The sequence below is a fragment of the Aspergillus niger genome (genome assembly GCF_000002855.4).
Source record: "Aspergillus niger supercontig An11".
NCBI classification, from domain to species: Eukaryota; Fungi; Ascomycota; class Eurotiomycetes; order Eurotiales; family Aspergillaceae; genus Aspergillus; species Aspergillus niger.
In genome coordinates, this window is record NT_166526.1 from 1471213 (window position 1) to 1498090 (window position 26878).

A 26878-nucleotide genomic window follows, 5' to 3' on the forward strand; every position below is an offset into this window, starting at 1 on the left:
GGCTAGTAATGGCTACAAGGTCTTCCTTAAACCCTATATCTCCCCAACCTAAGACCAATCAAATACCCACACAAACCCAATACCCCAACCACAAATTTGCACAAGAAGAACCCACGTACGGATTCCACGTATTGAACTGACTCGCAGTAACACCTGCGTCCTGCTCTATTAACCAGCAATTATCCCCGTCAGATACCAAATGCCACTTCTTGCATGTATGGATCGTGTCGGGCATTGGCGCCTGCTTCTGCGTCGCCACACAGTAATAGTATCCCGGTTGCAGGTTACCGCAGTCTGACCCGACGGCGGGGTTCCATTCTTCGAAGAGGGAGGTCGTTAGGTAGGTGTATTTGTCGTTGACAATGGACCAGCAGCTGTCTCCGGATTTGGCTTCGTAGTAGGTGGAACAGTCACCTACTAGGCCCGATTGGGTGGGAGATGGAGCGTTGCTGGTGGGTGTTGTGCTGCCTACTGTTGAGATAGATGTGGAGGTAGATGTTGTGGTGGTTGCGGTGGCACCACCTGGAGTTGATTAGTTCGCCTTGAATAGAGCTCTACATGGAGAAAGTAGTTGTAGGGGCTCAGGGCATACTCACCAGAAACACCTACGCAGACCCAATAGTCAGCCTCCAGGTCACTACAGGTTGTTCCCACAGCTGGGTTCCAGGAGTAGAAGTCATTTAGGCTGATGTCCTGGTTGGTAGCGATGTCAGAGCAAGTGTCCCCGTGTTGAACATAGTAATATCTATTGCCTAGCTTGAATTAGTTCAAGTTGGCGGGAATCACATAAGCAGGGGGGTATACAGTTAGGTGCTATTCCCGTCTGCTCAGGCAGATAAGACCCAGTAGAGGTAGCTGCTAAAGCAGTAGTGGTAGCAGGAAGCGTCGTCTGCGAGGCTACTGTGGTGGATCCGGCGACACCGATGCAGACATAATAGTCCGGTTGTAGGCCGGAGCAGTCGGACTTGACGGCCCTGTGCGTCTGTTCAACCGCTGATGGAAAAAGTGTCAATTAAGTGGTGGGCACTCACGGATTCCAGGAGTAGAATTGATTAAGCGTAAAGTTGCCGTACGAATTGACAATTGCCCAGCATGAATCACCGGCTTCAACGTAGTAAAACGCGTCACAGCTCGAGCTCAGGCCGCTTTGCGTCGGGGAAGGGCTACCCGCACCGGTGGTCGTACCTGAAGCAGGTGCCGCCGTGGTAGTAGACAGGAGCGAGGAAGAGACTGTAGACACTGCCTTGGTGGATGAGACTGTGGTTGTTACTGCGGGCGCGCTAACACAGTAGCTCCATCCCTCTTTGAGTGCGCAGCTGGTAGGTGAGAGAGAAGGGTTCTGGAAAATATGAGTCCCGGCCATATTCACGATGAAAGAAAGGTCATGTTACCCAGGAAGTTAGCTGAGTGTATGTAATGCCATAGTAGCTCTCAAGGTCCGCACAAGTATCTGTTGAGCTAATGGAATTCGCCCAGTACGTACATGCACTCGTAACATTGGGGTCGGTGTCACCAGTTGGGAAGTCGCCATTATCGAATCTCTTATTGATGGCGAGGCCAGAGGCCGATGCGAAGATGGCGAGCGTGAGGAAAGACTTGATAATCATGTTAGTTGGGAAGCGGAGTCACAGAAATTTTGCTGTCATGTTTAACAGCACATGGGCAGGACTAAATATACTTTCCGCTCCACTTCCAGCAAGGGATAGGACACAGAAGGTGCGGGGTTTCGATATTACATTCAGCTGAGTCAATTCCGATGCCGGCTCTTCGTTCCTACCCTTGCCCAGCAAATTCGTCCGAGGGCTTCATTACCACTATATCACCACCTTTGCCCCCTGCATTAGTTTCAATAGTGCTACTACCTTTTGCAGAACTCCGTCGGACTCCGGGAGGTTCTAGCCGACCTTTGTGATGAGTGCCATCATAGTCCCCTTCTGGGATCCGATGGTTTGCTTTCAAAGTTTAGTCAGTTGTTTCCATTTTTTAACTGTAAGCAGCCGAACTACATCTACATACTAATAACACACTGTGAAATGATCCCTCCGGTTACGGCTATCTTCGGACTCCGAGATGGGGTCACCGTCTGAATCAACCGGCCCAGGTGGAAGATAGAGACCTAGATCTGGCTCTGGTTCCCTGGTCCCAGATGTGTCGGCTATTCCCCCAGCACAATATTTACTGTGCCACCTGTTTGAAGCCCGCTCCTCCGTCGATTTGGGGTTCAACCCGAAAGCATGCCAGTTTGCGATACCCAGATGATAGTGTAACTCGCGTTTCGCAAATGGAGCCAAAAGTGACACGGCCTCATCGAAATTTCTTTCTTTAGCGAGGTCTAAGTCTGAAGGGGCGGGGAGAAACCCTTTTTCAAGGAGAAGCCTCAGGATGTCCACTCGCTCATATAATATAGCGAAGCCGACGGCACTGTACGGAGTACCGGGAAACAAGCCAGACGGGGGATAGAGATCACAAGATACATCTTTGAGTGCGCCATTGTCAATCAGCAGTTCTGCCATTTCGTAATGACCGTCCCGAATCGCAGTGAACAAGGCTGCGGAACCGTATTCTACGAGGTCAATGTCATACTCCAGGAAGAGCTGAAGCATGCTGCGGTCATCGTTATGGGCAATGTGGCACAATGCGTCATCACCGTAAAGACCGATACCATGATCCAGGAGTATCCGCAAAATGTCAGGCCGGTTATTGCAGACAGCCTGCTCGGTTGGGCAGGGGCACTCTCGGAGCCCTGGCCGTGCCCCAATATCCAGTAGCCGAGGGAGAATAGACTTATAGCCAGCGGCGACGGCCACACCCAGCGCTGAAGGAGCGCATCTTGCCTCTGTTGCGGGATCCAAGGGTGCTTTGTGGGCGAGCATTCGCTCGACCAACTGGCCATCGTGCTGGCGCAGCGCCCAATGCAGGACCGACCGTAACTGTGCTGATGACGCTGCGTGGCCCGAACAGGTTTCAGCCAGCAGAATTCCCAGAACCTCCATGTGTCCTCCTTGAGCCGCATACAACAAAGGATTGTTCTTAGCCCAAGGATCAGCACCTGTACCCCTCCTAATCTTCCTCACTATATACCGGGCAGGAGGAACGTAGGCGGCGATATTGGCGCCCGCGGCGAGGAGTTTGTCAACCAAGAGAGCGTTTCCCTTTTGGGCAGCCCAGACCAGCGCGGAGCTGTCATCATGTTGAATATTGTATTCGCAGAGAAGAGGGTGTATTGTGTGATAGAGGCGCTTAGTCGTCTGCATAAGATGACTGATATCGCGTTGAGTAGTTAGGTATTCAGCCACCCAGCGTAAAAGTTCCAAAGGGAGGTTGGCCAGGGACGCCATCGTAGTAACAAGTTGTTTTTTCCCAAAGGAATTGGTGAAGCGGATGGCGACTCAGGAAGGGGCAACGGTCAATTATATAGGCGCCCGACCGAGGGACTAATTTAGTTGCTGCCCACTAATCAACTAACTAATTAACTAGTAGTCAACTCGCAAGGTACTAAGTAAATAGTGGTGTTAGCACGGAGCATAGTTAGTCAGCCGGGCTCTGACTCTAACCAACTAACAAGCGACATTAACTTGTGTTTGACTACACGGTTACCCCAATGACTCTACGTTGAATAATCTATATCCATATAGCACTGTCCCATGTTGCTCCAAAATCCATAAAGTGGCGAGGCCCCACACATCCCCTGCGACCAATTACAGGCGGAGTAATATAGGGCAAGGGCGAAGTACGTGATACTGTGTGGCCCAACTGTCAGCAAAAATTCCGGAACAGTTGACTAGTTGATGGTGGTCAGACTGAGTTTGAATTACCTGCCTTGCGATGAGCTCCAGCTGGATTCGCCTTCGACACCGTCCAGACGCCGATTCGTTGATATCGGGGGATGACCGGACCTTGTCGATAGGGTTGAACCGTCATGTCCCCTGAGATGGCTGAGGACATTATCAGATTTGTTAGAAGCCTTGACGAATAGTAAGATGGCAGGGCTTTCTCACCTGCCGTTTAACAATAAGATATTGCTATATGTCCAAAATATTGTGCCTTAATAATGTTAGAAACATGAATTAGATTCATACATCATGTTGGTATTGATGAATTGTACTTATTTGCGTGGTTGAGACTGCTATAAGTTAGTATTTACATGTCAGGGTCGATCACCTGGGCGGGCTGTGGGCCAACCTGCCAGGGGCTCCACCTCGACCGCCCGAAGGGCTTACGTTCTAGGCTGAAGCGTTCCTGAGACCCTGAAACTAGCGGCTTGGGGGCTGGTCCATGCTGAAAAAGCACGACCCTGATAAACAGCCCCAGGTGCAGCCATGGGGCGAGCTACTGATCTGCATTTTGGAAACAGAGGGATTTTATTTCTATTTTCAGGTTTTCTTTCTGTGGAAATGATGGAAGAGTGTAAAGGGTGAAATGATGCCAATTCAGGAGTTGAGCCGGGCTGTGTCTACTGGTTCAGGCTGGACCCCACCTATAGCCCGAAGACTAAGAACCCTGTGAATCATTACCAACCAGCCCCTCCCATCTCTTATTCTAACTCATCTTTCTCTTTCTCTCTCCCCCCCCCCCCCCCCCTTCTTCTCTTCTCCCTGAATAAATAACTGGGGTTATAGTAATCCGAACCGATTTATTTTCCATAACGATCACAATAATTGAGAAATTTTGAAAGAAAGTCATTTCCCTCAACGTCCATCCACTATGTGCAAAACCGACACTGTGCTCTCCATCCTCTGTGGAACATGGAATCTAGACTCTGAAGAAGAGATGCAAATGATATTTTACGAGAACGGCACGGGCGAAGTGAGTTTGTCTGATATCTAGACACCCTTAACTATTGCTAATAAGCACAGTTAATTCTCCGTCATATATTCAACGCGTGGATCGCTGCTGAGACTGAATGGAAGTCACTTGGCCCTCAGCCACTCGACCAGATTTCTGTCAGCGACAGCGACACTACCTCTCAAACAGAGGCACAAGTCCTAGCGCACTTCAATCTAGAAATAACACTCACAAAACGCGCCATCACAACACGCGGCTCAACAGATGACTACATCTTAAACGAAGAGAATCTCATCAACGCCGCCTTCCTCCCTAAAAGATACTCCGTCCGGTTGGAAAAAGGCTCGTTCAAAACAGCCTTCGAGCGGGCAGCGGGACCGGTGCGTCCGTGGCGCCAGTCGTATGCTTATCAGCTGGTTTTTGATAAATCGCCGTATCCACCGCTGAATGAATGGAAGGATCCGGAGGAGGCGCCTGAGCCGCCGTTTTTGCCGTTTGAGGAATGGAGGGAGTTTTGTAGTCGGGCGTTGCCGAAGGATGGGCAGGCATAGAATATGGGGTGATGTTGTAGATAGGTTGGTTATTTATGATGGTATGACGGTATCATCTATAAACCGTGTCTTCACTGCATAAATAAACAGTTATCTATATCCTCTCCAACAAATGCATCAATGACAGCCAAAGTGCCACTCCGAACAACCTTAATAGCCTTGCATAGTACACCCTCCAGCCCCAATACCTTACTAACTCTAGCTGCATGGATATGCCCATCACTAGCAGCTCTAGTAATTCTAGTGTAATCAAGACTAGGGTCGAAGGAGATATTCAGTTCATGATTATTAACTCTAGATCCTAAGCCATCTAGATAGACAAGGAGCATTAAGCATCTAGGTACATTCCAGCCTATCTAATAATCAGTAAAGGGGCAAAGTATCAAGAAGGAAGATAGGTACCTTTATTATTAAGCACAGTAATAAAAATATGAATTCCATATCAATACAAAATCCAGTATACATTAAATAGAATACTAAATAGAATAATACCGCCACTAACAATCTACACAACCTTGTTCTTTTTCTTTCTATCTAGCAAATCATTACCTACTCTGAATAGAACAGTCAGTATGACCATGAGGCATCCGGCCATGACACCAAATCCACACGAAGTGCCCTTACCATCACCAGTCCCCCTGGATCACACCCTTCTATCTCCCAATATCAATGCCTTCGATTCAAGACTCTGCCATGTCGGATGATTCGCGTCCAATCAATCAGGGGGTCAGTCCCTCATATTTAAGATAATAGATTCACCAAAGTACTTGAACCTATGAGTCTATATCCCTCAAAATATCCAGACAGGTAGGTAGGCATGGTCACATTACGGCCTACTTGTTGATGCACGGACTCGAAACGGATCTTGCTGACACAAATCTCCAAAATAAGATGACAGCAGACAGGGAGGGAGAGCTTAAATTACTGGAGGCAAAAAGCGACGCGGAGAACCAACAGCCAGTGGCAGTTAGCGACGAAAGCCCCATGCTGTCGGACCTTAAAATGGCACTGTCGGTTGGTATGGACTGAACGATCCCGAGAAGCCTCGGTATGTATCACGGCCAGGAATTCTGGGACGTAGTGTTTCATATTTTATGAAGCTTGAGCCACTTGGTAATATCACTGACAAAGTTATATGCAACACTAATAGGGGTGACCCGTTCTATCACGCCTTTCATCGTTACCTGCCCGTGGACATGACAAGAACCAGCTAGGGCTTTGTGTTTGGCGTAAGGTACATCGACCATATCGGCAGCCTTAGAATCAAGCGCTCGAATGATATGTGACGGATATAAACTTTGACTATGTCTATGTACTCAACAAGTATAAAACCTACTCTCTGCACCGTATCTCAGGTCTTCTTTCGCAATTTAAGTCCCTTCATCAGCCATGGGTCCATCAAAAGCTCTACAGCAGTCGGACGATCTTCAGGGTTCCATTGCAAGGCCAATCGCAACCATTTTAAGAACCCTTCCACATCTTCACCTTGGATATCGGCGGCTAGCTTCTCGAATGACCGGTCAGGTATAGGCACTAGATTTTTCCAGTTCCCCGATTCATCCCAGAAGACCCAGCTCATATTCGCTTTTTTCAAGAATTCGGGTGACGGACGCCCAAGCAGTGCTACAAGTTCCGCGATATGAGCTCCGTCGTCCCAAGTATCGTCTACAACCTTGCCATCGATAATCGTTTTGGGGCTGACAATGTCCCAGGCCTTCCAACATGGGTAAGTATCATGTGAGAGGCGAACAAGGAATGACGCAGTTACTCACCACCATTCCAACACTCCAAATATCCACCTTATAATCCCAATTGGATTTGAGAATCACTTCAGGGGCGCGATAGTATTCTGGCATGATATTATCACACTGTTCCTCTTCACCAAAGCGGGCTTCGCCTAAGTCACCAAGGAGAGGGAGGCCATCTCCGGCAGGAAAAGGTGGGCTTGTATAGATTGTTTGATCTTGTAGAACTTTCCTGGGTGCTGGCCTGGTGAAGACTTGCTCTTCGAAATCAGACAGTACCTCGGGTGAAGGGGCAGGGAGGAGGAGATTTTTGAGTTGTAGATCTTTATTGGGATTAGAAATGCAGGAGGGTCTATACAGCAAGAATAGGTTGTACCTGTATGTATGAGGTGTGCCACAGAATGCAGAAAATCAAGAGCACCCAGAAGTTGGCGAATGGCCGGTTTCATACCTTCGAGGGTCATTCGGTGGCCATGTTTGAGCTGTAGGAGATCGGATGTATTCATCCCCAGAGCTTGGTGGACCAGACAAAGATGGCGGCCTTGAGTGTTGTCTATGTAGAAATGGTCACATAGCTTGCGAATATACTTCTTGCCAGGATGGTCCGTGTCGATAGAGTTGATGTGTGTATAAACATTGAGTTCATGTTCTCTTCCTTGGCCAGAGACATATATCTTTAGAATGACATGGGTAGATTCACTGGTTACTCAGTATTGGTGACTTGTAGAAATTGTCAGGATAACATACAACAAGTCACGAGCAAACCAAACTGTGGAAGTTACCCCAAACCCTACTTTAGCGATGGCTTGGTATCGGTCGTTGAAAATCTCTCCCTCTTGGACAGGATAATATTTTTGGGGAGAATATGTTGGCAGCCTTTCCTCCTCAATCTTAATTCTCGGATCAAGAAGCTCGAATCCCGACGTCGGGAATGTCCGCGGTGAGCATTTCCAATTCGATGATGACATAACTGTCCTAGAGAGTGATCGGGTATGAAGATAGGGGACGAAGGGGGGGATTCGGGTGATTGCCAGAATTGAGAAGCGCGATCGAGTCAAGGTACGGGAGTATCCTGAGCAATTGCTCCAAGGATTTGGCATAGTTACAGATCTAAAGTAAGGGCCACTAGAAGTTGTGCTTTATAAATAGAACCGCAATAACATTTAAAGTCTTTGGCGCGACAGTCAAGATGGTTTGAGTCCGCCGTGATCCAGCATGTGATGGGGTTGGCAGTCATTTAGCCACGTGATTGCGCCGCCATCACCTGATAATACATACCCTCGAGCCTCCAGGAAGCGACCTTCGAGTGTAGTACGGGACAGAGTGAACGCGATCGTCATCGCGCATCTTAGACTGTTGTCATTTGGTCTCTATTAACCTCGCAGACGTGCAAGATCAGCTTGAAACAAATCACATCATAACCATGTACAGACGATCGGGACAAACCGACGCTTACGAGCTCTCAATAACACTCCGCAAATCGATTCATCCTCTCCATGTAATACCATGCGCAAATGTGGCAATGTGGCATCTGGGTGTACCTATTCTTCTTGGGGTAGCGTATATCTGCAACAGTTAATCATGGCTTTTTTGTTACTTTTTTTTTTTTTTTTTTTCCTTCAACTATGTCTCCCATTATCGCTATAGGTCCCCATGATTGTGGTGCGAGATGGGGACTACATCGCTGCCATACAAAAACCCGAGCTTGCAGGATTCACCAAAAGTGCTCCGAATCGAGCGCCTGCCCTTGAAATAATGGAGACCTATCCCAACGCGCAGCAAATGCTCGAAGAAATCAACGCGGGCTACAGACGCTGGGATTGGTCTTGTATCGTGTTTGATTATCCGCGTGATGGCCGAACAGAGGGATATATGCAGCTTTATTTGCTCCCTGATTCTTTTGCCCACGTATTTCCAGACAGTCAAGACCCTTCGTTTCAGGTAGAAGGTACAGCGTTGACTCAACATTTTCAAAAATACGGCAATTTGGACTACGCGCTGGTATCTGTGCTAATGGAAAGCTTGGTCAAGGCTGCTATAGATGAAGAATCGGAGATAGGGTTTTCTGCATGGGGGGCAAGACTGTGATCTTGGAAATCTGAAAGGATATCTCGAACATTCTGATGACTGCCCGAATTAGCAAGCGGTGGGGTGGCATAGTGTTAATTTCTGTCGGAAATATGAGGCTAAACATGGCCCTATGGATCGCCGCGTTTCCAAGTGTCCTCGCTCAGGAGGGGAGATGTCTGCGGATATGAGAGTTAATCCACTTTGAACACTATGCAGGATTTAGCCAAGCATGGGAAGTGTTTCACCTATCTTGATGTGTATTTTATCTCAATGTTATGTATACGTCCGGATTAGGATGGTGATCTGTTGCAATGCGGCGGAGCGGAGACGCGGTGTTACGACGCGGACTAGATAGTACTTCGATACAGAGCTCAGGCCGTCAGGACAACTGTTCTAACTGAGCTTTATCTCTGCATTTAACCCTCATCGAATTCTGAACAAGCACATACGACCACAGGGTGTGGAAAACAGGGCTTCCCGTCCGCTCAGCCGTACTTAAGCCACACGCCGGGAGGTTAGTAGTTGGGTGGGTGACCACCAGCGAATCCCTTCTGTTGTATGTTTTTATTTTTTTAATTTTGACCCTGTAGGTTAAGACTATTGAGCCTTTCGACCTATTGATGCACATGTGACTGCAAAAAAAAAAAAAAAAAAAAAAAAAAAAAAAGGAGAAAACGATTCAAAGACTTTAAACACATGTTGTTGGCATGTAGTCTTCTGGTACCAGCATCCGGGTCTGAAGTAATTTGCGCCTATAATCGTCATATAAACATTTTACTTCGAGCCTTCTTGGAAATGCCACTAGCAACTTAAACACAGGACATACTTGAATGTATTCAAATTGGAGTGCCTGGGAGTCAGGGAACCAAAGTTTCGGTCTGATAGCAACTGAAAACAGGTTCGGCCCGTCGACGGGACGGATCGCTCCGGAACCAAGCCTTTGATGTTTTTCCTCGACTACTTTCTTCAATTTATTAGAACTCTTACACACATATCTTCATTAGATAGCCCTCTACGACGTACAATCGAGCGCTAACCCTGGCTCGCCTCATCACAGCTGCCAGGCGGCCCGCTTGCATGTTTTACATCATCCTCCACAATATCGTGATAGAGGGTAAATGGAGCAACACTGCCTTAGTTGGTATATTGTGCACCGAAACTCATTCTCCCTCCAGCCCAACATCCAGCAGCAGGCTGATCACCTCTTTATTATCCCCTTGTCTCGCCGCCCACATGATAGACCGCCCCTTTTCATCCTTGAACCTGGTGCTGGCTCCCTTGTCTAGCAGATACGCCACAGAATCTCTCTGGCCCTTAAAGGCTGCTCGATACAGTGCAGTCCCCCATACATCCCCTTCCACACCACAATTGAACCACCACCCGCGGGCCTCCTCCAAATCTGCGCCATGCTCTACCAGTAACTTCAGTGCTTCCATATTGCCCATTTCAGCTGCCGCAATATGCGCGACACTACCCTTCTTGTTCCATCCATGTTGTAGTACAAGATGGAGAATCATCAGAGATGGCCTCTCACCCGCTTACGCAGCCACGCTCGGTTCCATATCATCATACCCTGCCCAGGAATCATTTGGATCCTGTCCATTTTCCAAAAGGAAGCGTACAATGTCAATATTACCCTCGTATGCTGCCAGGCTCAGAGCATCACCTATGTACTCACTGCGATGGCCATTTAGGTTGAAGCCATTCTTGACAACTCTTTTCCACAACCCAAGTGATCCAGCGGCGCATACTTGGAAGTAGAACTCGTCATTTAGTGTTTCAAGAGGTACCTGGAAACCTTCAGTGAATACCCAGTCTATAATGTCAAGCTGAATGTGCTTTGCAGCGAGTGCAGCGATCTGTTCTAGTAGACTGGGCTGTCCATCTGGGTCTGTTAACTGGTAAAGTTCCCTGACGGCCGAGAGTTTGCCATTGGCGATGTCGGCCTCGAGACTCTGCTGGATCTGGCTTTCCAGCGTCAAGGACATGGTGGAATGAATATGGAAAAACGACACAGTGAGAACTTGAGAAGAATAGCTGAGGACGTGAGTTACACGAAGTGAAAATAGCCCATGGACTATGTGCAGTATTTGTGTGGATTGCTGAGAGTGTGATATGTCGGCTGTCTCTCCGTCTAGCCCAAAGATAGAACTGTACGAAAAACATATGATATTCTCAACAAGGCTCTCCCATGGGATTGTTTCTACGTCTGTGGAGGTTAGATGCGCTGTAAGGAGGTATCTGTCGGATTGCCACCCCTTCATCGTAAGATTGGCTTAGTCAGGCTGTACAGCGCTAGCGGGGCTATGGCACCATACCGTTTAGTTTGGGGGCTTGTCCGGTGACTGTACTGATAGACAACCCCCTCCCCAAGAGATCAGGATGTCGAGATGAACACCATGTAAACTGCAAGTACACGAACGGATTTGGGATTTCTGATTCGACGGGTTCATTGAGTACCCATAGACAGCATATATTCAAATCGGTTTACGAAAGAGCCCTGCTAGAAAGTTTCAGGGTTCCTAAGACTGACTAGCCAGGCCAAGAGTGGGCAGTAGAGAGATAAGATCATATATTTCGATACCACATTTGCCAGGTCGTAATGTGGTCTCTCATGCCCATTAGCATGCGTGATATTCGTACATATGTTCATGTTTCTTGAATGCCTTTCAACTTACGGCTCTGGACTGGAATATCATGGTAATGGTATCTAACCACAGCATTGTCCTATAAGAAGACTTTGGGTTTTCCATGTTCCATGGATTTCAAGGGCACAAGACATTGATAATATGGCTGCAGGGCAGTTGGTATGGTGTTTTCTATCATTTTGTTCATCATGTACTCAGTTGTAGTACTCCATTGGTGAAAAGAAGCGAGAATTGTTCTGGAGCTACCATAGGGAACCTGCTAGTAGTAGACAAATCGGTATTTATCAGGAAGGGGACTGCGAAGAGATAGCTTTTGATATGTGGGGCAGAACAATGAATTCGGAAAGTCACAGAAGGGAGTGGATCCCGGCGAGCTGAAAATGGGACCCACATATAACTCTTCATGGTGGAACTCGACTAAGTTTGAAGCTTAAGAGCAGTGGGGTCAGATCCGCTCCTCCACTGGGGTGGTATCCCAGAGGAAGTCTTGGCACTCACAAATCAGGTGTGTTCAAATGGATAGCATGCGGCCGGTCATGCTGATATTGGTCTCACAGACAAGAGGAACGAATAAGAGGAACCCTCGCCTGAGATGAACTTAGCAGAGGCGTAGGTCGGGTAATAACGCAATGGTCGGAGAGATGTATTTGGGCATCACGACGTGAATGTGTGTTTAGTATCAGTTTTTTATGACATATAGAAAACCTGCCTAATATGCGATAATTCCAGCATGATCTATTTACGACAAGAACTTATATGCGTGAGCACGTGTGATGTACGCGTCTTATGGCGGTGTTAATTGTGAGGAAAACCGGCTGCAAACTACTCATTATCAACAGAACCGACACAACGCAATAGTTCGTCTAGGCAAGGAAAAATAGCAGAAGAAAAAAAAAAATAGAACAAACAGGGATTCGAACCCCTGTCTGCGGCCCATAAAAATTTAGCTTCTCTTGGTTGTGTCACTAAGGCGGCAGTCCATCGCCATACCCAGGCCGCTGGACTATACCCCTGCTTATTTCTTGTTTCCGTACAGTTTTGGACTATTCTCAATCCAAACTCACATAGTACGGTCTTACAAAAGCTGTATCTCTGTCTCGGGTCAGGTTTGTTTCTATCTATACCTCAGCCTTTCGGGATATGCGGCTTTGCTGTTACTTGCCCGTTGTATGTGTTGATGTTCGTCACATTTTAGCCTTGTATGTTTCGATACTTAATCTACATTGATCGCAAACGTGTTTTGTGAGATTAATCTAACTACACATAGTTCTTAGGTTGGTATGTGTGAGTTTGCTCCCAGCAACAGATACCACCCAGACGAGGTGATGATGACGTAAGAAATTAAACGTAGTTATTGTTCTATGACCCAGTGAATGTGCAACAGACCATCTCATACTCTAAGGTGGTCTTGACACTAAAGGAATTATTCACACTGAAACCCACAATGTGTAAATGAGTGGCAAATCCCTCCGTCCTTACATCCTGGGAAGGTCTAGTGCGCTTTTGCAAGCATGTACTATAGTTCATTTTGCAAGGAGCCTGGACACCGGCCATTGTTATGATCTCTCACGCTCCTTTGTAAATTCTGAATTTAGTTCATCATGCTGACCTCATGAAAATGGAGCTTGATCAACAGTTTGAACAGGGCGACTTTATCCAAATTTGAACTTACTTACAGGAAAGGCCACCCAAGATCTTTCTCACTCAGGAACACCTTACTCCTGGTGCGCCAGCATAGGATTGGTTTATTAGCTTAGAAGGACATTCCAAGCAGAGATGATTAAATTGGTATGCATGAGTAGTAGTCATATTTATTGAGGAGTATAGTATGAATCTATAATATGATATTATCAGTCAGCCGCACTTGAAAGCGTTGATTGGCGCAGCAACTATTACCGTCGCAGTAGAATTTCTGGCAGTGTCATTGATGATTTAATTCCATTCAAAGAATTTGAAAAGATACATCTTCTTTTCAAACGTAAGCAGAACGGTTGTTGCCTAGGCAGATGGCTGCTGATCCCCGCTGATGACTCACCACAAAAGCACACAGCCTTATCTTCACCGTCCGTGTTCTCAGCCAATAAGGCAATGACACAGCCCGTCACAAGTCAACTACTTATCGAAGAGATAATAGAACGTCTTTTCTAAGCTTCAGGCTCTTTAGGGATACATATAATTCTTATTCTTTGCCCCGACAATCTAATAACCACTGTCACTATCTAGGCAGACTTGTTCGCCAATATAACGAAATGATATCCTGCGCTACCATTCCCGTGACAATCCCAAAGAATAGCCCAGGTGGCCTAATACCCAAGGCCGCAGCCAAAATCATCATCAGCACATTCCTCCCCCGCGAATGGCCAGATGTGGATCCGGAGACCCTCACAGTGACACGCACCACCGGATATGCAAATACGAACAGTGTTGTGGAGCGACCGAACCCAACTGGCAGCGACACACCCCACGTGGAGCCATTCAAGGTATTCCTTAAGATCCACGGCGAACTTGACGGGGAAATCGAGGTCTTCGAGCATTTAGTTCCTAGCAAATTCGAAGAAGCGCAATTAAGTCATGAGTATGGTCAGTCTGGCCATGGGGCGAAAGTACTCGGCTTTTTTCAGACTCAGGATGATGTCTTCGGGAGGGTCGATGAGTACTTGGATGCACGTACCCTGGTACCACAGGATGTCGAAGACGCTGATACCCGAGGCGATGTTGCGAGAGCTCTTGCTACTTTCCATGCTATGGATACCACCATACTGAAGAGGAGCCCTGTACAGGCATACTATGATGCTGTCACCAGGGAACTTGGCAAGTATCACGGGATGGACAAGCTGAAGAGACTGGCACATGCAGGGGGCATCTGCTTGGACCATCTCGTGGATTATGACTTCGTGTATAGACTCCGACGGGTCATAGATAAGCTGGAATCAATCGGGACAAAGGAAGGATGGTGCATTCATGATTTCCAATTTATGAATGTCTTGGTGAGGAACAAGCCACAGGCAGGGGAAAGCAAAGTTGTTCTTATCGACTTCGAATTTGTGTTTCGCAATTACAGAGCCTTCGATATCGGCGCACACTTCTTGCAGAAGTTGTTCCAATGGTTCAACGAGGATAGTCAAATTGCCGATTGTCGACCTTATTCGGACGAGGAAAAGCGGCATTTTTGCGCGGAATATGCAAAACAGTGGAATCAGAAAACAGGTGACTCGGATACGGGGGAGCAGGTTTTCGCAGAGGCTGAGCTCGGGTTCATGCTGGCTATTACGTTTGAGATCCACAACATGCTGTGTTTTATGGATCAGGATGATGATAAAGATCCGTTGAATCTCTTGTCGCTTGATAAACTGTATAGGGAGTTCACCGACCAATATGTCAAGCTCGGGCTCGAGCGCTGAACAGTGTATGCTAGTGCGTGGTAGAGAGCTTTAATCTAGCCGTCGCTTCAGGCGTCAACACTGAGTCCTATGAGATCATCGATGAGGATGCGCCCTTGGGTATGCCTTGTGCCTTGCCCTGTTAGACATCATCATGCAAGTGCCAACCGCAGGGCGTACAACCCACATGGCTGATTGAAAGCGAACAGTTCACCCAATCCTGCATCCCAACCAGACGCTCATGGAAGTCCTACTACGTACCTACTGGCCATTGACCTCTCTACGCCGTTAAGACTGGCAGTGTGCTGGTTTCTGCCAAATTACTCTCCGAACTCAATAGTCGTCTTTGATACTATAGAGCTCCACCACAGGAGGCACAGCTGTTTTCGTTATAGAAAATTATGAAGTGCAATAAGACAAGATCTATTATTATAACCCTCCGTCTAGACAGATAGATCATCCCTGCTCTGCATCTCCTCCACAAGTTCAATAAAATCAGCATTCCCTTGCTTCGCTAGCTCTTCAAACTTCGGAGCATTAGACCTTAGCCAGCTAGCATCCTCACCAGCCTGCACTCCAAATTTCATTAGCTCCGATACGAAGAATAAATGCTTACTCATGGAAATCAATAACGGGTAGGAACATGAGGAAGTGCCGCTTACCCGAGGTAGTAAAAACCCATTCTCCGTGCCCGTAGTAATTGCGCCCAAGACAAACACCGCATTCAGCTGCCTCTCTTTGGACCTCGTCCCGTCTTTATTGATGACTCTATCCCATGTCTCCGAGACACGTTGGGCAAGCTCATCAAAATCAGCCGTCGTTCTCGTTCCGCCTGCCCGAACATAGGCCGTGATGCGGTTGATGGCACGCTACGTTGACAAGGAGGTGTTAAATTCCCTGGCTTTGATACTAAACAGAAACTGGTAGTTACCCACCTCCTTGCCCGCCACATAGTTATGCCGACTGTTGGCATCTATGAAGCGAATATTCACGAACAGGCTAGGGGTGGCAAATTTGCGGGTGTGGATGTGGGTGATGGCCTGTGCAAGCTCATGACGTTGTGATTTGTCCAGGGGGATACTGTGCTCAATCTCGTACAAGGGCATTTTGAGGATGGTTTAGCTTGCGGGTGTCCAAACGAACCTGCATGTATTTTGGGGCATTACTGAATTAGAAAGCTTGATGGTTGTGGTCAAGGTGCGTAGGATATTTAAATACCTTGATTCCCCGCATGAGCCCCTCACTTGACATGCCAATCCATGCAATCTTCTCTCGGCCGACTCTACGCAACGATATTCGATGCAATTCTGGATTGACGTAGTTCATAAGGTAATCGTAATTACCAGAATGTCCATTAATTGGGTGCTAAATAGGCATTCCGCTTTGCTGAATGTCTGGAAAGGCCTATCGTCACCCTGACAGTCGAGTAACTGCACGCACTGTGAATTAGTTCCCAAGTCGTCTGATATTTCACGAAAGGCTCAGATCTCAACCTAAATGTGCTATAGAACATCCTGTCGCTCTTTGCGGTGCGAATGAACGACCGTAAGGGCATACTATACACAAGCCAATCTCACCATCCTTGTCCGTATTGATGAACTGTCATGTCCACCGTCAGCCGTACTCCGGCTACTGACAAGGGTCCTAGCGGATATTACAGACAGACTACGTATGTCATCATGCCAATCAAAACTATGAAGTCCAATTTCCATTGTCTAAACAGGTCATCCTCAATCCGAGTCCTCAAAGTCACTATCCTTCCCTTCACCACCCTCCACGAGCACCTCATCCTCCCCCGTGAGCATCTTCATCCCGACCTCATTACCAACCATCTCCGCAGCCTGTAGAGCCGTGCCAAACTCTCCCTCAGCATCAACATCTGCATCCCACTCCAGCAACACTCTCGCAACGCAGCGATGACATTCCCAGCTGCAAGACATATTGAACTCAGCCTTCCAGCAAGTTTCCCTCCACTTCTGCGCCATCACCGCTACAAGCGGGGTTCCGTAATCTCCACCCCGCGCATTAATATCTGCACCCGCTGAAAGCAACAATTCCACCGTTTTCCAGGAGCCAGAAACGGCTGCTGCATGTAGGGCAGTTCCGTGTTCCCCTCCCATGAGATGAACATCAGCACCGTGGGAGATAAGGATATTGACGCCTTTGCTGTCCTTCTTTCTAGCAGCAATGTACAATAAGGTTTCGCCCGTCTCCGGATCCCTGGTATTCGGGGATACGCCTTCATCCAACAAATATTCGAGCATCTTTTTCGAACAGAAGGGAAAACAGTGTTGAATGAGACGAGAGCATATCTCCAGCCGCTCAGAGGGATTAATAAATTGCGAGTCAAGAATCAGGCGTGTGCAGGTGACATGTTTGCGGCTGATGGCTGTTTTCAACGCTTCTTCAACGATTGACGAGCTGTGTGTCGCGTACTGGAGCAAGACTGCGAGTATTTCGCTATACCCTTCGCTGGAAGCAAGGACTAAGGGTTCTTTATCATTCTCGCCATCCTCCTTGTCACTGAAGAAGAGTGGTGTCTTGAGCTTCAGTAGGGCCTCGACAGGAGGTAAGTTGTTTCGCACACCCTCCATTGCAGCCACGACGGCGCGTTTGATTTCTCCAGTTGATGGCTCATACTTTCCAGCCACGTAATCAATTTTATCGAGATCGCCCGTCTCCGATGCCCAAATTAAAAACCTCGGATATAGTTCAACGTGGTTGGCCACATCGTATTGACGCCGGTCCACTGCCTTCCAAGCATCAAGGCTTCCTCTCTGTACAACGTCCGGGACAATTATTTTGATCTTGCTTGGTAGATCATTTGACTCTGCCCCCGCACAAAGGAACATCCTGACCACTTCAATCCAATTTGGTGGGTTGGAACCCCACCAGGTATGGCGAAATTTTTGGACCTTTTCAATTGCAATGTCCAGACAGAGATTGCCATGCACATCACGGGCGTTCATGTCAGCCCCATTCTGAAGTAAAGCTTCGACAACGGCACTTCTACCCTGCTTTGTAGCTACCAATATTGCATCTGGCCAACGTTCTAGACCACAAAGCTCTAGTATCTGTGTCGCAATTCCTGCATATCCTTCTGCACAGGCATAATTGAACACACCATCAAGTTGTTCCGCTTGGAATCCTGCGCGAACTGCTTCTTGAACCAGCATTGTTGCAATGGATTCCTTCTTGCGGGCGAGGCTCGTCTCTACAGCAGATGTAAATGTGCCATGAATCGCATATCCCCACGGGTCGTACTGAAACAATCGCCTCGCAATAGACTCATAGCCCCAAAAGCATGCCGCGAACAATGGATTGCAAAGTAGCTTGCTGAAGTCGCATTCATCAGATGGGCCGGTCTGTTTCAGACGCAGCTTTCCTTTGGCATGGACATATGCTCCATTCTGGAGAAGAATATAGACTCCAGATTCATGTCCATGAACGGAGGCAAGGTGCAATGGTATCGCCACCAAATTTTCGTCTCGTTCAACTTCGCCACCTGACTCCAGGTTGTCGGGTCTGTCACCGGAGAGAATGGAATTGCCATCAACTTTAGCTCCTTGTTGGAGCAAAAAGTTCATCATGTGCTCGTCGCCATTCTTTGCTGCCAGGCAAAGCGCCGTTTCAGAATTTCCATCAGCTTCATCCACTCCTATACCACGATGAACCAGCAGCTTCACTATGTCAAGATGTCCGGCCAACGATGCAGCTTGCAGCGCGTTCCCGATATTCCGTCCACGCGATCTCACATCGGCTCCACTGTCAAGTAACAACTTCACAATATCAATGTGTCCTGCATTGCAAGCCACCTGAAGTGCATTGCCGTTTTCACCTCCACGATCTTCCACGTTTGCTCCGCGCTGCAATAGAAACTCGACTGTCTCAATATCTCCCCGCTCGGAAAATACCTGTAAGCAGGACCCAAACATAGTCCAATGCTTATCAATTTCCGCACCACGAAACAACAGCGCGTCTGCAACATCAAAATGACCCCCTTCCATGGCCGCCTGCAATGGAGTCCCTAGTGTCTGTCGTATCGCATCAATATCGGCTCCACGATCCAAAAGACACTGCACCACTCCGAGATGTCCCCAGAAAGCCGCAATTTCCAGTGCAGTGTACGCACATCCATTATGATAATCATTATCCTCTTCATTCGCGTCGGGTGCGTCGATGGTTGCTCCCTTGGCTATGAGCTTCTCAACTAACTTGACGTCGCCTCGTCTCGCAGCAATCTCTAGCGGTCCGAGCTCTGTAGGAATGTCTAGCTGTCCAGTTCCGTTCCTCCGGCCCGGTAACGCAAGTCTCTGCGTCCTCTCAGAGCAGCTGCATAAATATACCCTACCCTCTCGTCCTGGGTTGAGCTTAGCACCAGCCATCAATAGAATCTCAACAATCCTTTCATTGCCACTGTATACGGCAGCTTGTAGTGCATCGCGATACCGGCCTTTGCGGTCTAACGAAGCACCATGATCAATCAAAAGTCGAACGGCCTGTTCATGACCATTGAAGCAGGCAGCTTGTAGTGCATTACCGAAGTGCCCTCCACAACCGTCCACAGATGCATCGTGGGAAAGCAACAGAAGCATCATGTCCAACTTTCCAAAAGACGCAGCGGCTTGAAGTGGGTCACCTAAATCTTCATCTTTCGTATTAGGATCGGCGCCTTTATCGAGGAAGTATGTCGCAATATCAAGCTGATTAGTTATCGCAGCCGCCCGCAATGGCAAGCCAAAACGTCCACGAGCGTCGAGTCTGGCACCGGCATCAACAACCAACTGCACGAGGGCAAGTTTACGACTAGCAACGGCGGCAGCAAGAGCATTTCCGAAGTACCCTTTCTCTTCATTGATGTCAGTGCAGCTCTGAAGCAACCGCTTCGCTTGCCGTGCTTTGCCACCGAAGAGAGCAACCTGGAGAGGGTCAGGGCAGATATTAGGTGTGAAACTGCCAGCCTTGCCGTCTAAAAGGTGCTGGACTATGTTAGTAAATCCTTTGAAGCTGGCAGTATCTAAGGCATCGGCGAACTGCTTTTGTGTGACCAGCTGAAGCCCACTGTCTATCAAGATCTCGGCGATGTTATCATGGCCATTTGCTAGAGCTGCGTGGAGTGGACTTGAGTATTCACCCTTCTCAGTCGAAGAAAAAGTGGCACCACTATCCAGCAAGGCTCGCACGATATCTTCATGGCCACTAAATGCCGCTGCTTGGAGTGGACCTCCATATTGATACCCGGGTCCGTTGACATCAGCTCCCAGTTGAAGTAATTTCCGGACTACACCAGTGTGGCCCCAGCGAGCAGCGAGATACACGCCTGAAGTCCCATGCCTATTGGTTTGGTTCACATCGATCATCTCCATGACCTCTGGAAAATCTAGCACTTCGGAAAGGCCAAAACAGGAAACTGTGAACAAGGCCGATGGCGGTGAAGCAAAACATGCTTCGAGCTTTCTCTCAAGCGAGTTACTCCAACGATAGCCTTCTTCCACTGGACGTTCGTCGAGATGTTCTATCCAGTCTTCGAAGTGCTCTTCTTGAGTGAAAAATTCGGTCATTACTGCCTGAATTTCATGTCTTTGGTGCGATCCATTTAGCTGCTGTACGTGAGCGGGCCAGTATCTCGTTGCATAGTGTAGAAGACCATCTTCGCTGAACTCGCCCCAAAGAAAAGTGCCTAAACATCTCCGAGATACAGTCAAATTAGCCTCAAGAATGGCGTCGTTGGAATTTTTTTCCAGGAACCTGTGTATGAGCTGTCAGTTCTGTACTTTTTCGCTTCGAGTGGACAAGAATTCTTACTCTCGGACCGTGACGTGCGCTAAGCGGAAAGTGTCTGCCACGTTGTCAATGACAACCAAATTGCAGCAGTAGTCGATGATTGACCTCGCTGATATAGAAGTGCATTTCACCGGGGATTTCCTGACAGCCGCAAGGAATTCAGACACTGAGAGTTTCCTTTTCGCGCATAATAGCCACTGAAGGCTTTGTAAGGCGACCGTCCTCGGGCCTTCACCCATGTCTTGGATCCGTTTATACAGGAGTTCGTATGATTGATTCAATGTTTGCGGTAGAGACCTCAATACTTGGCGGATACTGTCGATATCTTTGATTCGTTCCATATCGCAAATACGTTCGAGCTGGAGCGTCACCCAGAGGAACCTGCTACTATTAGCATCATGTGTTGTGACAGCAACGCTCTGGATTTACTCGCATTCCATGTGCGCCTGCCGCGAGTGCCTCTCTTATCTCCTTCTCAAGCTGCTGCAACAACTGTATAGGCTCCTCGTGTATTGTAGACCACCTCTGCACAAAGGACTCGACCTGGATCCCAATAAACCGGTTCAGATCTTTTTCATTTGCGGAAGCAGTCACCTCTGAGACTTCTCCTTCATTAAAGTGAGCTGCAATGTCTGCTTCATGGCGACTGGACACGAAGATCTTGACAACATCTCGACACTGGCGTCGGATTTCTTGAAGAGCGTGAATAATAATGCCACGCTGTTGAGAGTTGCACTCGTCTAATGCATCTATGACAATCGTAAGCGGAGTTGCCCGGCCAATTTCACACATGAGCTCAGTGCACTCTTCCACTGTAAGTGGCGCTGGCCTTTCTCCGGTGTGGCTCGCTTCTGCTCGTCGTTCTTGATAGGTTTCAACTGAAGGAAGTCTTATTGTCTTTTCACCTTCAATGAGTGAAACCTGTTTAAGCAGCGATCGTAGTATTTCGCGAGCATCGCTGCGTTCCGGCTCTGCAGGGTTTCGCGAACAGAAAAAATGAGCAATTGGTGCTGGTTGGGATACACCACTGCTCTGCCGATGTAAATGATCGATTACGATCGCGCTGGATCGCGAGTCAGATCAGTGGAGGACTACACTTTCTGGATTGGAAGCTTACGTGAGCCTTGTTTTCCCACATCCCGCTTCATTCTCTGTCAGCTTATAATGGCATGTATACCAAGTATGTCTAGTTGGAACTTACGTATTCCATGTAGCCAGAAGGTTTCTGAACTATTCGAATCTTTCCAATTAACGAAGCGTGGCTCATTCAAAAGCCACTCACCGGATCCAGGAAGTACAGAAGTCAATGCTTCCTTGTAATGTTGTTGTATGGTAACAGTGGAAAGCCACTGTAAAAGTTCACTTCTCTCGCTTTCTAAGTGAAGTTAGTACTGGTCACTTATTGAATTTAGTAGGGATGGGACCTTTGAGAGCAATATGCAGATCAGATACCTCATCCGCGATCCTAACAATAGGTTGATCGAGATCTGCAAATGCCTTGTCCAGTCGTGTCTGTATATTGTCGACACCGTTCGCGACTGAAGCGATGGTAAAGAGCATTGTCGAAACCCCACCATGAACGCTTTCCATCCCTGACAGAGGGTTTTAAATTAGTTGTCAACGTAAGGTGATCTCGCGAAAGACTTACGTTCGCTATCAACTAGACCCTTCATCACAAGTACCCGCTGCTCTGCAACCTCCATTTCTTTGACCGAGTCTTGGAGAGACTGCCGAGAGGTAAGGTTTAGAACACGTTCTATATGTTCATCGTCAACAGACAAAAGCTGCGTTGGCTTCAAGGGAAGATTCCGCCTACTCATGCGCGATCCATCATAGTGTTTTTTGGCCTTACAAATGAAACCCAAGACCGCCGAATACAGCTTCACCAGTTCCTCTTCTAAGCCTACCTTCGCATCATTCGTTGCACTACTATTCCGGATGACCAGGGCTTCGAGTATGCCGCAACGGGCTATCAGTCGAGTTGCTTTTTCAAGGCCCTCCACTATGGCACCAAAGGTCTCGAACGCCATAAATGTCAACTGCAGCAGGAAACGCACACCCGCCCAGGGTAATGCAGCATGAGCAGGGTCAATTTGGACAGCTGCATCTACCACCTCCATGAACTTCTTAACATACGCAACTATCTTGGAACATACGTCGCGAATGACAATCTCTTTGCCCCCGATGCTGACCGTGGTCCATTCGTCTCTTTTGCATCGGTCGCGCTGTGTCTCAAGCGCTACCAGGATTTCGGTCAAGATCTGTTTGGGATCTAAAGGCGACGTATCGGGGAGCTTGAAAATCCGCCGGTCTTTCTCAGAAAGAGTTGAGAAGGCGATGGCCCAAAGCGAGGGCGTTGGGGTTGCGGAGATGGTCATTGTGAGACTGGCTTTTCCAGCAGTTCTCTGCCAAACGTACGCTCACAGCATCACAACCACAATATAATCCGAAGGCGTGCCCTTTGGGTTTTATGAGACGTGGACGAGGAGGCGTCAGCGTGCAGAAGGAATGTAAGCAGAGATGTGGCAGTGCAATCAGGCTGGCAGATCAGATCCGAAACTTGAAAGGAGAGCCTCGTCCGGTGCCCCTCGTATCCAAGGTGGGGGCCCAATCCTGCGATGATCCCATCTCATCATGATGCCCAAACGCTCACTCAGATAGTTACCGCCACTTGCATTCCATCCAATATATAGCATATAGCGAGCTAGATACATGAGATCCGCGACATCGAACCGGGTTCAAGGTACAGTGACGATAGCTAATAGTCCGACAGAGGCCTGCAGTACGTAAATAACGGCCCACACTGGCAACAAGGGTGAGAGGTACCATACTACTGTATAGATTGGTGGATAGATATCTGTCCATAGATAGCCCAGGTTAGAGGCAGAAAGGTGGTTTGAGATGCCTGTAATCCACCATACTCAGTGCACCTAGATTAACACAAGTGGTACGTCTCGATGCGTTGAAATTAAGGGTGTCAAGACTACAGACGAGCTGACCTAACAAATATATCCTACATCTAGATCAGAAAATCAAGCCGATATCCTACGCTAATTCGTGATGAAATCCAGGTTCCATGAATAGACCTTTCGTTTATTGAATATGATAGCCTTTGTTGATTGGTTCCCCGACCGTTCAGGGCAAGTTGCAAGAGAGCTGCCGAAGCTTTGGTTGATAGCCCTTGGTGTGCCTTCACATAGGGGGATCCACTCCAAGAAGTTTACTTGGCGTATATATGCCATCGACGACCCCAGTACATCCTCCCAAAAGCGCTCCATCATCCATATCCCAAATTGATCCCTTTCCTCCAAGCTCATATAGTTAATATAACCTCACATGACTACAACACATTCTAAGCCACACCATGTCCGAAACCTTCTTTACAGACCTCTACGGTGAACACAGCGGTCGCCATCCCTCCATGGGAGATCTAAAGAATCGCCTTTCCGTGCAAGTTAAAGAAAAGCTTGCTAACGAAATGGCCGACGACCCTCGCACAGCCTACCTCAACTATGAAGGAAGAATTCGAAAGGTCAAGGAACATGGCAAGCTTTACGAGAACCCGTCTCACGAGGAAGTCACCTATGGTCCGGATGGTTCTGATACCGGCAGACACGGTTGGCGCGGCTGGACTACTGCCCATTTACGGGTGACCTTTGATGCTGCGGATATTTGATCTCCTGCCATTTCCTATTACTGGCTTTAAAACAAATATCGAAGGGGATTCGGAAAGAGAGGGGCTAATGCTGCTTTTGTGGTTGAAAGTAATTAAGAAATTGGTACTTCCAAAGGCTCGAGTCAAGTCATTTGATGTTCCTCTTTTTTTTTTTTTTTTTGGCCCCTCTCTCTCTCTCTTTCTTGTGTTGTGATTGTTTGGCTTCATGATATCAAAAGCTCAGCTACCGGGAAATTGTACTATCTATTCCCATCATTTCTGTGCAGATGATTATCTTATTACATGTGGACAGATTGAAAGTGGTACTCTACCTGCTCCCCACAGTAGCCGCAAATATATATCGGGTTTGGTCTTGGCGGAGCTCAGTCATCAATATCGCATTTAATTTGTTCGACTACTAGAGGCCAATAAGCTTGTCTCAAAGCTTAAATTAACCCGCAGTATTCGTAATCCCTAGACCTTTCCACCAAATAACTGAGTGAGCGGAGACTGCAGCCGAATACCAATTGACGGGAGGGTACACTTCACCCCTACCGTGGTTCTCGGCACCGAACACGAGCTAATGGGTATCATTCCATTAAATATCCGATAATCCCTGAATGCCGACATTTTGATTTGAGACCTCTGTGATAACCTTACTTAAAGTGACACATACGAGTCAGTGCCATGGATGGAAACGTCCCTCGTGTTGGGTTCCAGTAAATTATCCCCGGATCAACCACTCCTAGTGGCTACTGTACTAGTAAGTAGCGGACATACCTAATCGTATCTAGCCATAAATACGAATACTTCTAAGCTCATGGACTATTTTGCGGATGCGATCGAAGTCGTGCTGGAGGTTCTCACATCGAATAGGATGGTTCTTATCAGCGTTCTTGTCACAAATACATAACTCGACACCTGCTGTTACAGCCATCAATGACCTACTCAGATATACCACATAGTTATTACTACTTCAATTACAGGAACCAAGCATTGAAACCACCTACACACCCTCGCACCCACCCCCGACCAAACAACTCCCTCTTAAATCGCCCAGACTCTCTCCAACCCAGAATCTAACCCCCTCCCCACCCACAGGAACCCTCCAATCCTGCACCTCAACATCCCAAATACTCACATCCTTCCTCGTAACATTTAGCACCACCGTCTGACTGTCCCCGGGCTCCAGGATCCCCGTTTTCTCAAACTGTCTCAGCTGCCGCGACGGCGCATCTACCCCCAGTGTATCAGTCGGTAGCTCGACATACAGCTGGGCCACAGCGCGACCACTAACGTTCCCACTGTTTGTGATAGTTACGTCTACCGCGAAGGCAACATCCCACAGGGCGGGGTTTCCACCGGCGCCACCACCAGCTCGGGGTGCAGGTTTCGGAGTGGTGGAGTAGCCGGATGGATAGGGGTATGAGGATGAAGAGGAGTTGGTGACGGATTGCGGGTTGTCGAGATATGGGTACAAGTAGCGCCAGATACGAGAGAAGGAGGATGGCCAGGCGACCTCGGATGGGTTTGGGATGGCGGTGCTGTACGATGGGGTTGGGCCTTTGGAGGGGCGAGCTGGGGGGTAGGCAGTGTCGAGGTCGGTGACGGTGGTGAGGGATGGAGTGGAGTAGGTGAAGGTGGTGTAGGAGAGGCCGTGACCAAACGGGTAGCGTGGGGTGATGTTGGCTTTGAGGAAGTGGCGGTAGTCGATGTACAGGCCCTCGGTGAAGTCGTCTTGAATTTGTCCGAAGGCTTGGTCGAGGAGACCGACGCTGGATGGGTAGTCGGATTCTTTGTAGGGGATGGTGTAGGGGAGGTGGCCGCTTGGGGAGGATGAGCCGAAGAGGATGTCGGTTAGGGAGTAGCCTGCTTCTTGACCGGGGAGATGGGCGATGAGGACGGCTTTGACGGGGTCCAGATCAATCCAATTCTCGAGGAGAATAGGGCCGACGGTGTGGACAATCACGATGACGGTGGAGAAGACGTCCGCTGCGGCTTTGACGAGATCGTCGCCGTTGTGCCAGGCGTAGAGATCTGCGGTGGTGCGGTCACCGGGGTTGTTTTCGACGGTGATGTAGTTTTCGCCGGAGTCGGCGTTGATGAAGACGAGCGCGATATCAGAGGCATTGGGATTGAGGTTGGAGGGGAACGAGTCAGTGATGTAGAATTCTGCGGAGGAAGACAGATTGGCGATGGCTTGTTGGGGGGTCACAAGATATGGGAGACGAGACGTGCCACTACCCCAGCCCATGGTGAG

At 48.2% G+C, this 26878-nt stretch overlaps 11 protein-coding genes and 1 non-coding gene across 12 annotated transcripts; 5 read left to right on the forward strand and 7 right to left on the reverse strand.

Annotated features, from left to right (window-relative positions):
* Window positions 1-58: 58 nt before the first annotated feature.
* Window positions 59-1607, reverse strand: An11g05970 (uncharacterized protein; the record flags this gene model as incomplete). Its single annotated transcript, XM_059750310.1, has 5 exons — window positions 59-522; window positions 597-752; window positions 805-974; window positions 1032-1269; window positions 1484-1607. 5 exons carry the CDS (start codon window positions 1605-1607, stop codon window positions 59-61), a joined length of 1152 nt encoding a protein of 383 aa, XP_059601632.1.
* A 288-nt stretch (window positions 1608-1895) lies between these two features.
* An11g05980 (uncharacterized protein) lies at window positions 1896-3338 on the reverse strand (the record flags this gene model as incomplete). Its single annotated transcript, XM_001394546.1, has 2 exons — window positions 1896-1952; window positions 2028-3338. 2 exons carry the CDS (start codon window positions 3336-3338, stop codon window positions 1896-1898), a joined length of 1368 nt encoding a protein of 455 aa, XP_001394583.1.
* A 1366-nt stretch (window positions 3339-4704) lies between these two features.
* Window positions 4705-5336, forward strand: An11g05990 (hypothetical protein; the record flags this gene model as incomplete). Its single annotated transcript, XM_001394547.3, has 2 exons — window positions 4705-4806; window positions 4857-5336. 2 exons carry the CDS (start codon window positions 4705-4707, stop codon window positions 5334-5336), a joined length of 582 nt encoding a protein of 193 aa, XP_001394584.1.
* A 1351-nt stretch (window positions 5337-6687) lies between these two features.
* On the reverse strand, window positions 6688-8049 carry An11g06000 (uncharacterized protein; the record flags this gene model as incomplete). The annotated part of the gene is made up of 4 exons (XM_059750312.1): window positions 6688-7050; window positions 7109-7457; window positions 7533-7634; window positions 7829-8049. The coding sequence occupies 4 exons, from the start codon at window positions 8047-8049 to the stop codon at window positions 6688-6690; spliced, it is 1035 nt and encodes a 344-aa protein (XP_059601633.1).
* A 787-nt stretch (window positions 8050-8836) lies between these two features.
* On the forward strand, window positions 8837-9169 carry An11g06010 (hypothetical protein; the record flags this gene model as incomplete). Its single annotated transcript, XM_059750313.1, has 1 exon — window positions 8837-9169. The coding sequence occupies one exon, from the start codon at window positions 8837-8839 to the stop codon at window positions 9167-9169; it is 333 nt and encodes a 110-aa protein (XP_059601634.1).
* Window positions 9170-9594: 425 nt separating this feature from the next.
* On the forward strand, window positions 9595-9713 carry 5S rRNA. Its single transcript, XR_009468026.1, has one exon. It is a non-coding gene; the product is annotated as a 5S ribosomal RNA (ribosomal RNA).
* Window positions 9714-10311: 598 nt separating this feature from the next.
* An11g06030 (uncharacterized protein) lies at window positions 10312-11139 on the reverse strand (the record flags this gene model as incomplete). The annotated part of the gene is made up of 2 exons (XM_059750314.1): window positions 10312-10621; window positions 10694-11139. 2 exons carry the CDS (start codon window positions 11137-11139, stop codon window positions 10312-10314), a joined length of 756 nt encoding a protein of 251 aa, XP_059601635.1.
* A 1390-nt stretch (window positions 11140-12529) lies between these two features.
* Window positions 12530-15200, forward strand: An11g06040 (uncharacterized protein; the record flags this gene model as incomplete). The annotated part of the gene is made up of 6 exons (XM_001394551.3): window positions 12530-12574; window positions 12701-12966; window positions 13074-13077; window positions 13552-13587; window positions 13654-13777; window positions 14023-15200. The coding sequence occupies 6 exons, from the start codon at window positions 12530-12532 to the stop codon at window positions 15198-15200; spliced, it is 1653 nt and encodes a 550-aa protein (XP_001394588.3).
* Window positions 15201-15791: 591 nt separating this feature from the next.
* An11g06050 (hypothetical protein) lies at window positions 15792-16285 on the reverse strand (the record flags this gene model as incomplete). Its single annotated transcript, XM_059750315.1, has 3 exons — window positions 15792-15794; window positions 15842-16048; window positions 16115-16285. 3 exons carry the CDS (start codon window positions 16283-16285, stop codon window positions 15792-15794), a joined length of 381 nt encoding a protein of 126 aa, XP_059601636.1.
* Window positions 16286-16909: 624 nt separating this feature from the next.
* An11g06060 (uncharacterized protein) lies at window positions 16910-23341 on the reverse strand (the record flags this gene model as incomplete). The annotated part of the gene is made up of 6 exons (XM_059750316.1): window positions 16910-20927; window positions 20985-21344; window positions 21457-21934; window positions 22165-22338; window positions 22388-22555; window positions 22612-23341. The coding sequence occupies 6 exons, from the start codon at window positions 23339-23341 to the stop codon at window positions 16910-16912; spliced, it is 5928 nt and encodes a 1975-aa protein (XP_059601637.1).
* Window positions 23342-24327: 986 nt separating this feature from the next.
* On the forward strand, window positions 24328-24639 carry An11g06070 (hypothetical protein; the record flags this gene model as incomplete). The annotated part of the gene is made up of 1 exon (XM_001394554.1): window positions 24328-24639. The coding sequence occupies one exon, from the start codon at window positions 24328-24330 to the stop codon at window positions 24637-24639; it is 312 nt and encodes a 103-aa protein (XP_001394591.1).
* A 769-nt stretch (window positions 24640-25408) lies between these two features.
* Window positions 25409-26878, reverse strand: An11g06080 (uncharacterized protein; the record flags this gene model as incomplete). Its single annotated transcript, XM_059750317.1, has 2 exons — window positions 25409-25562; window positions 25629-26878. Coding segments are annotated over 2 exons (1404 nt in total), but the record flags the coding sequence as incomplete, so codon positions are not given.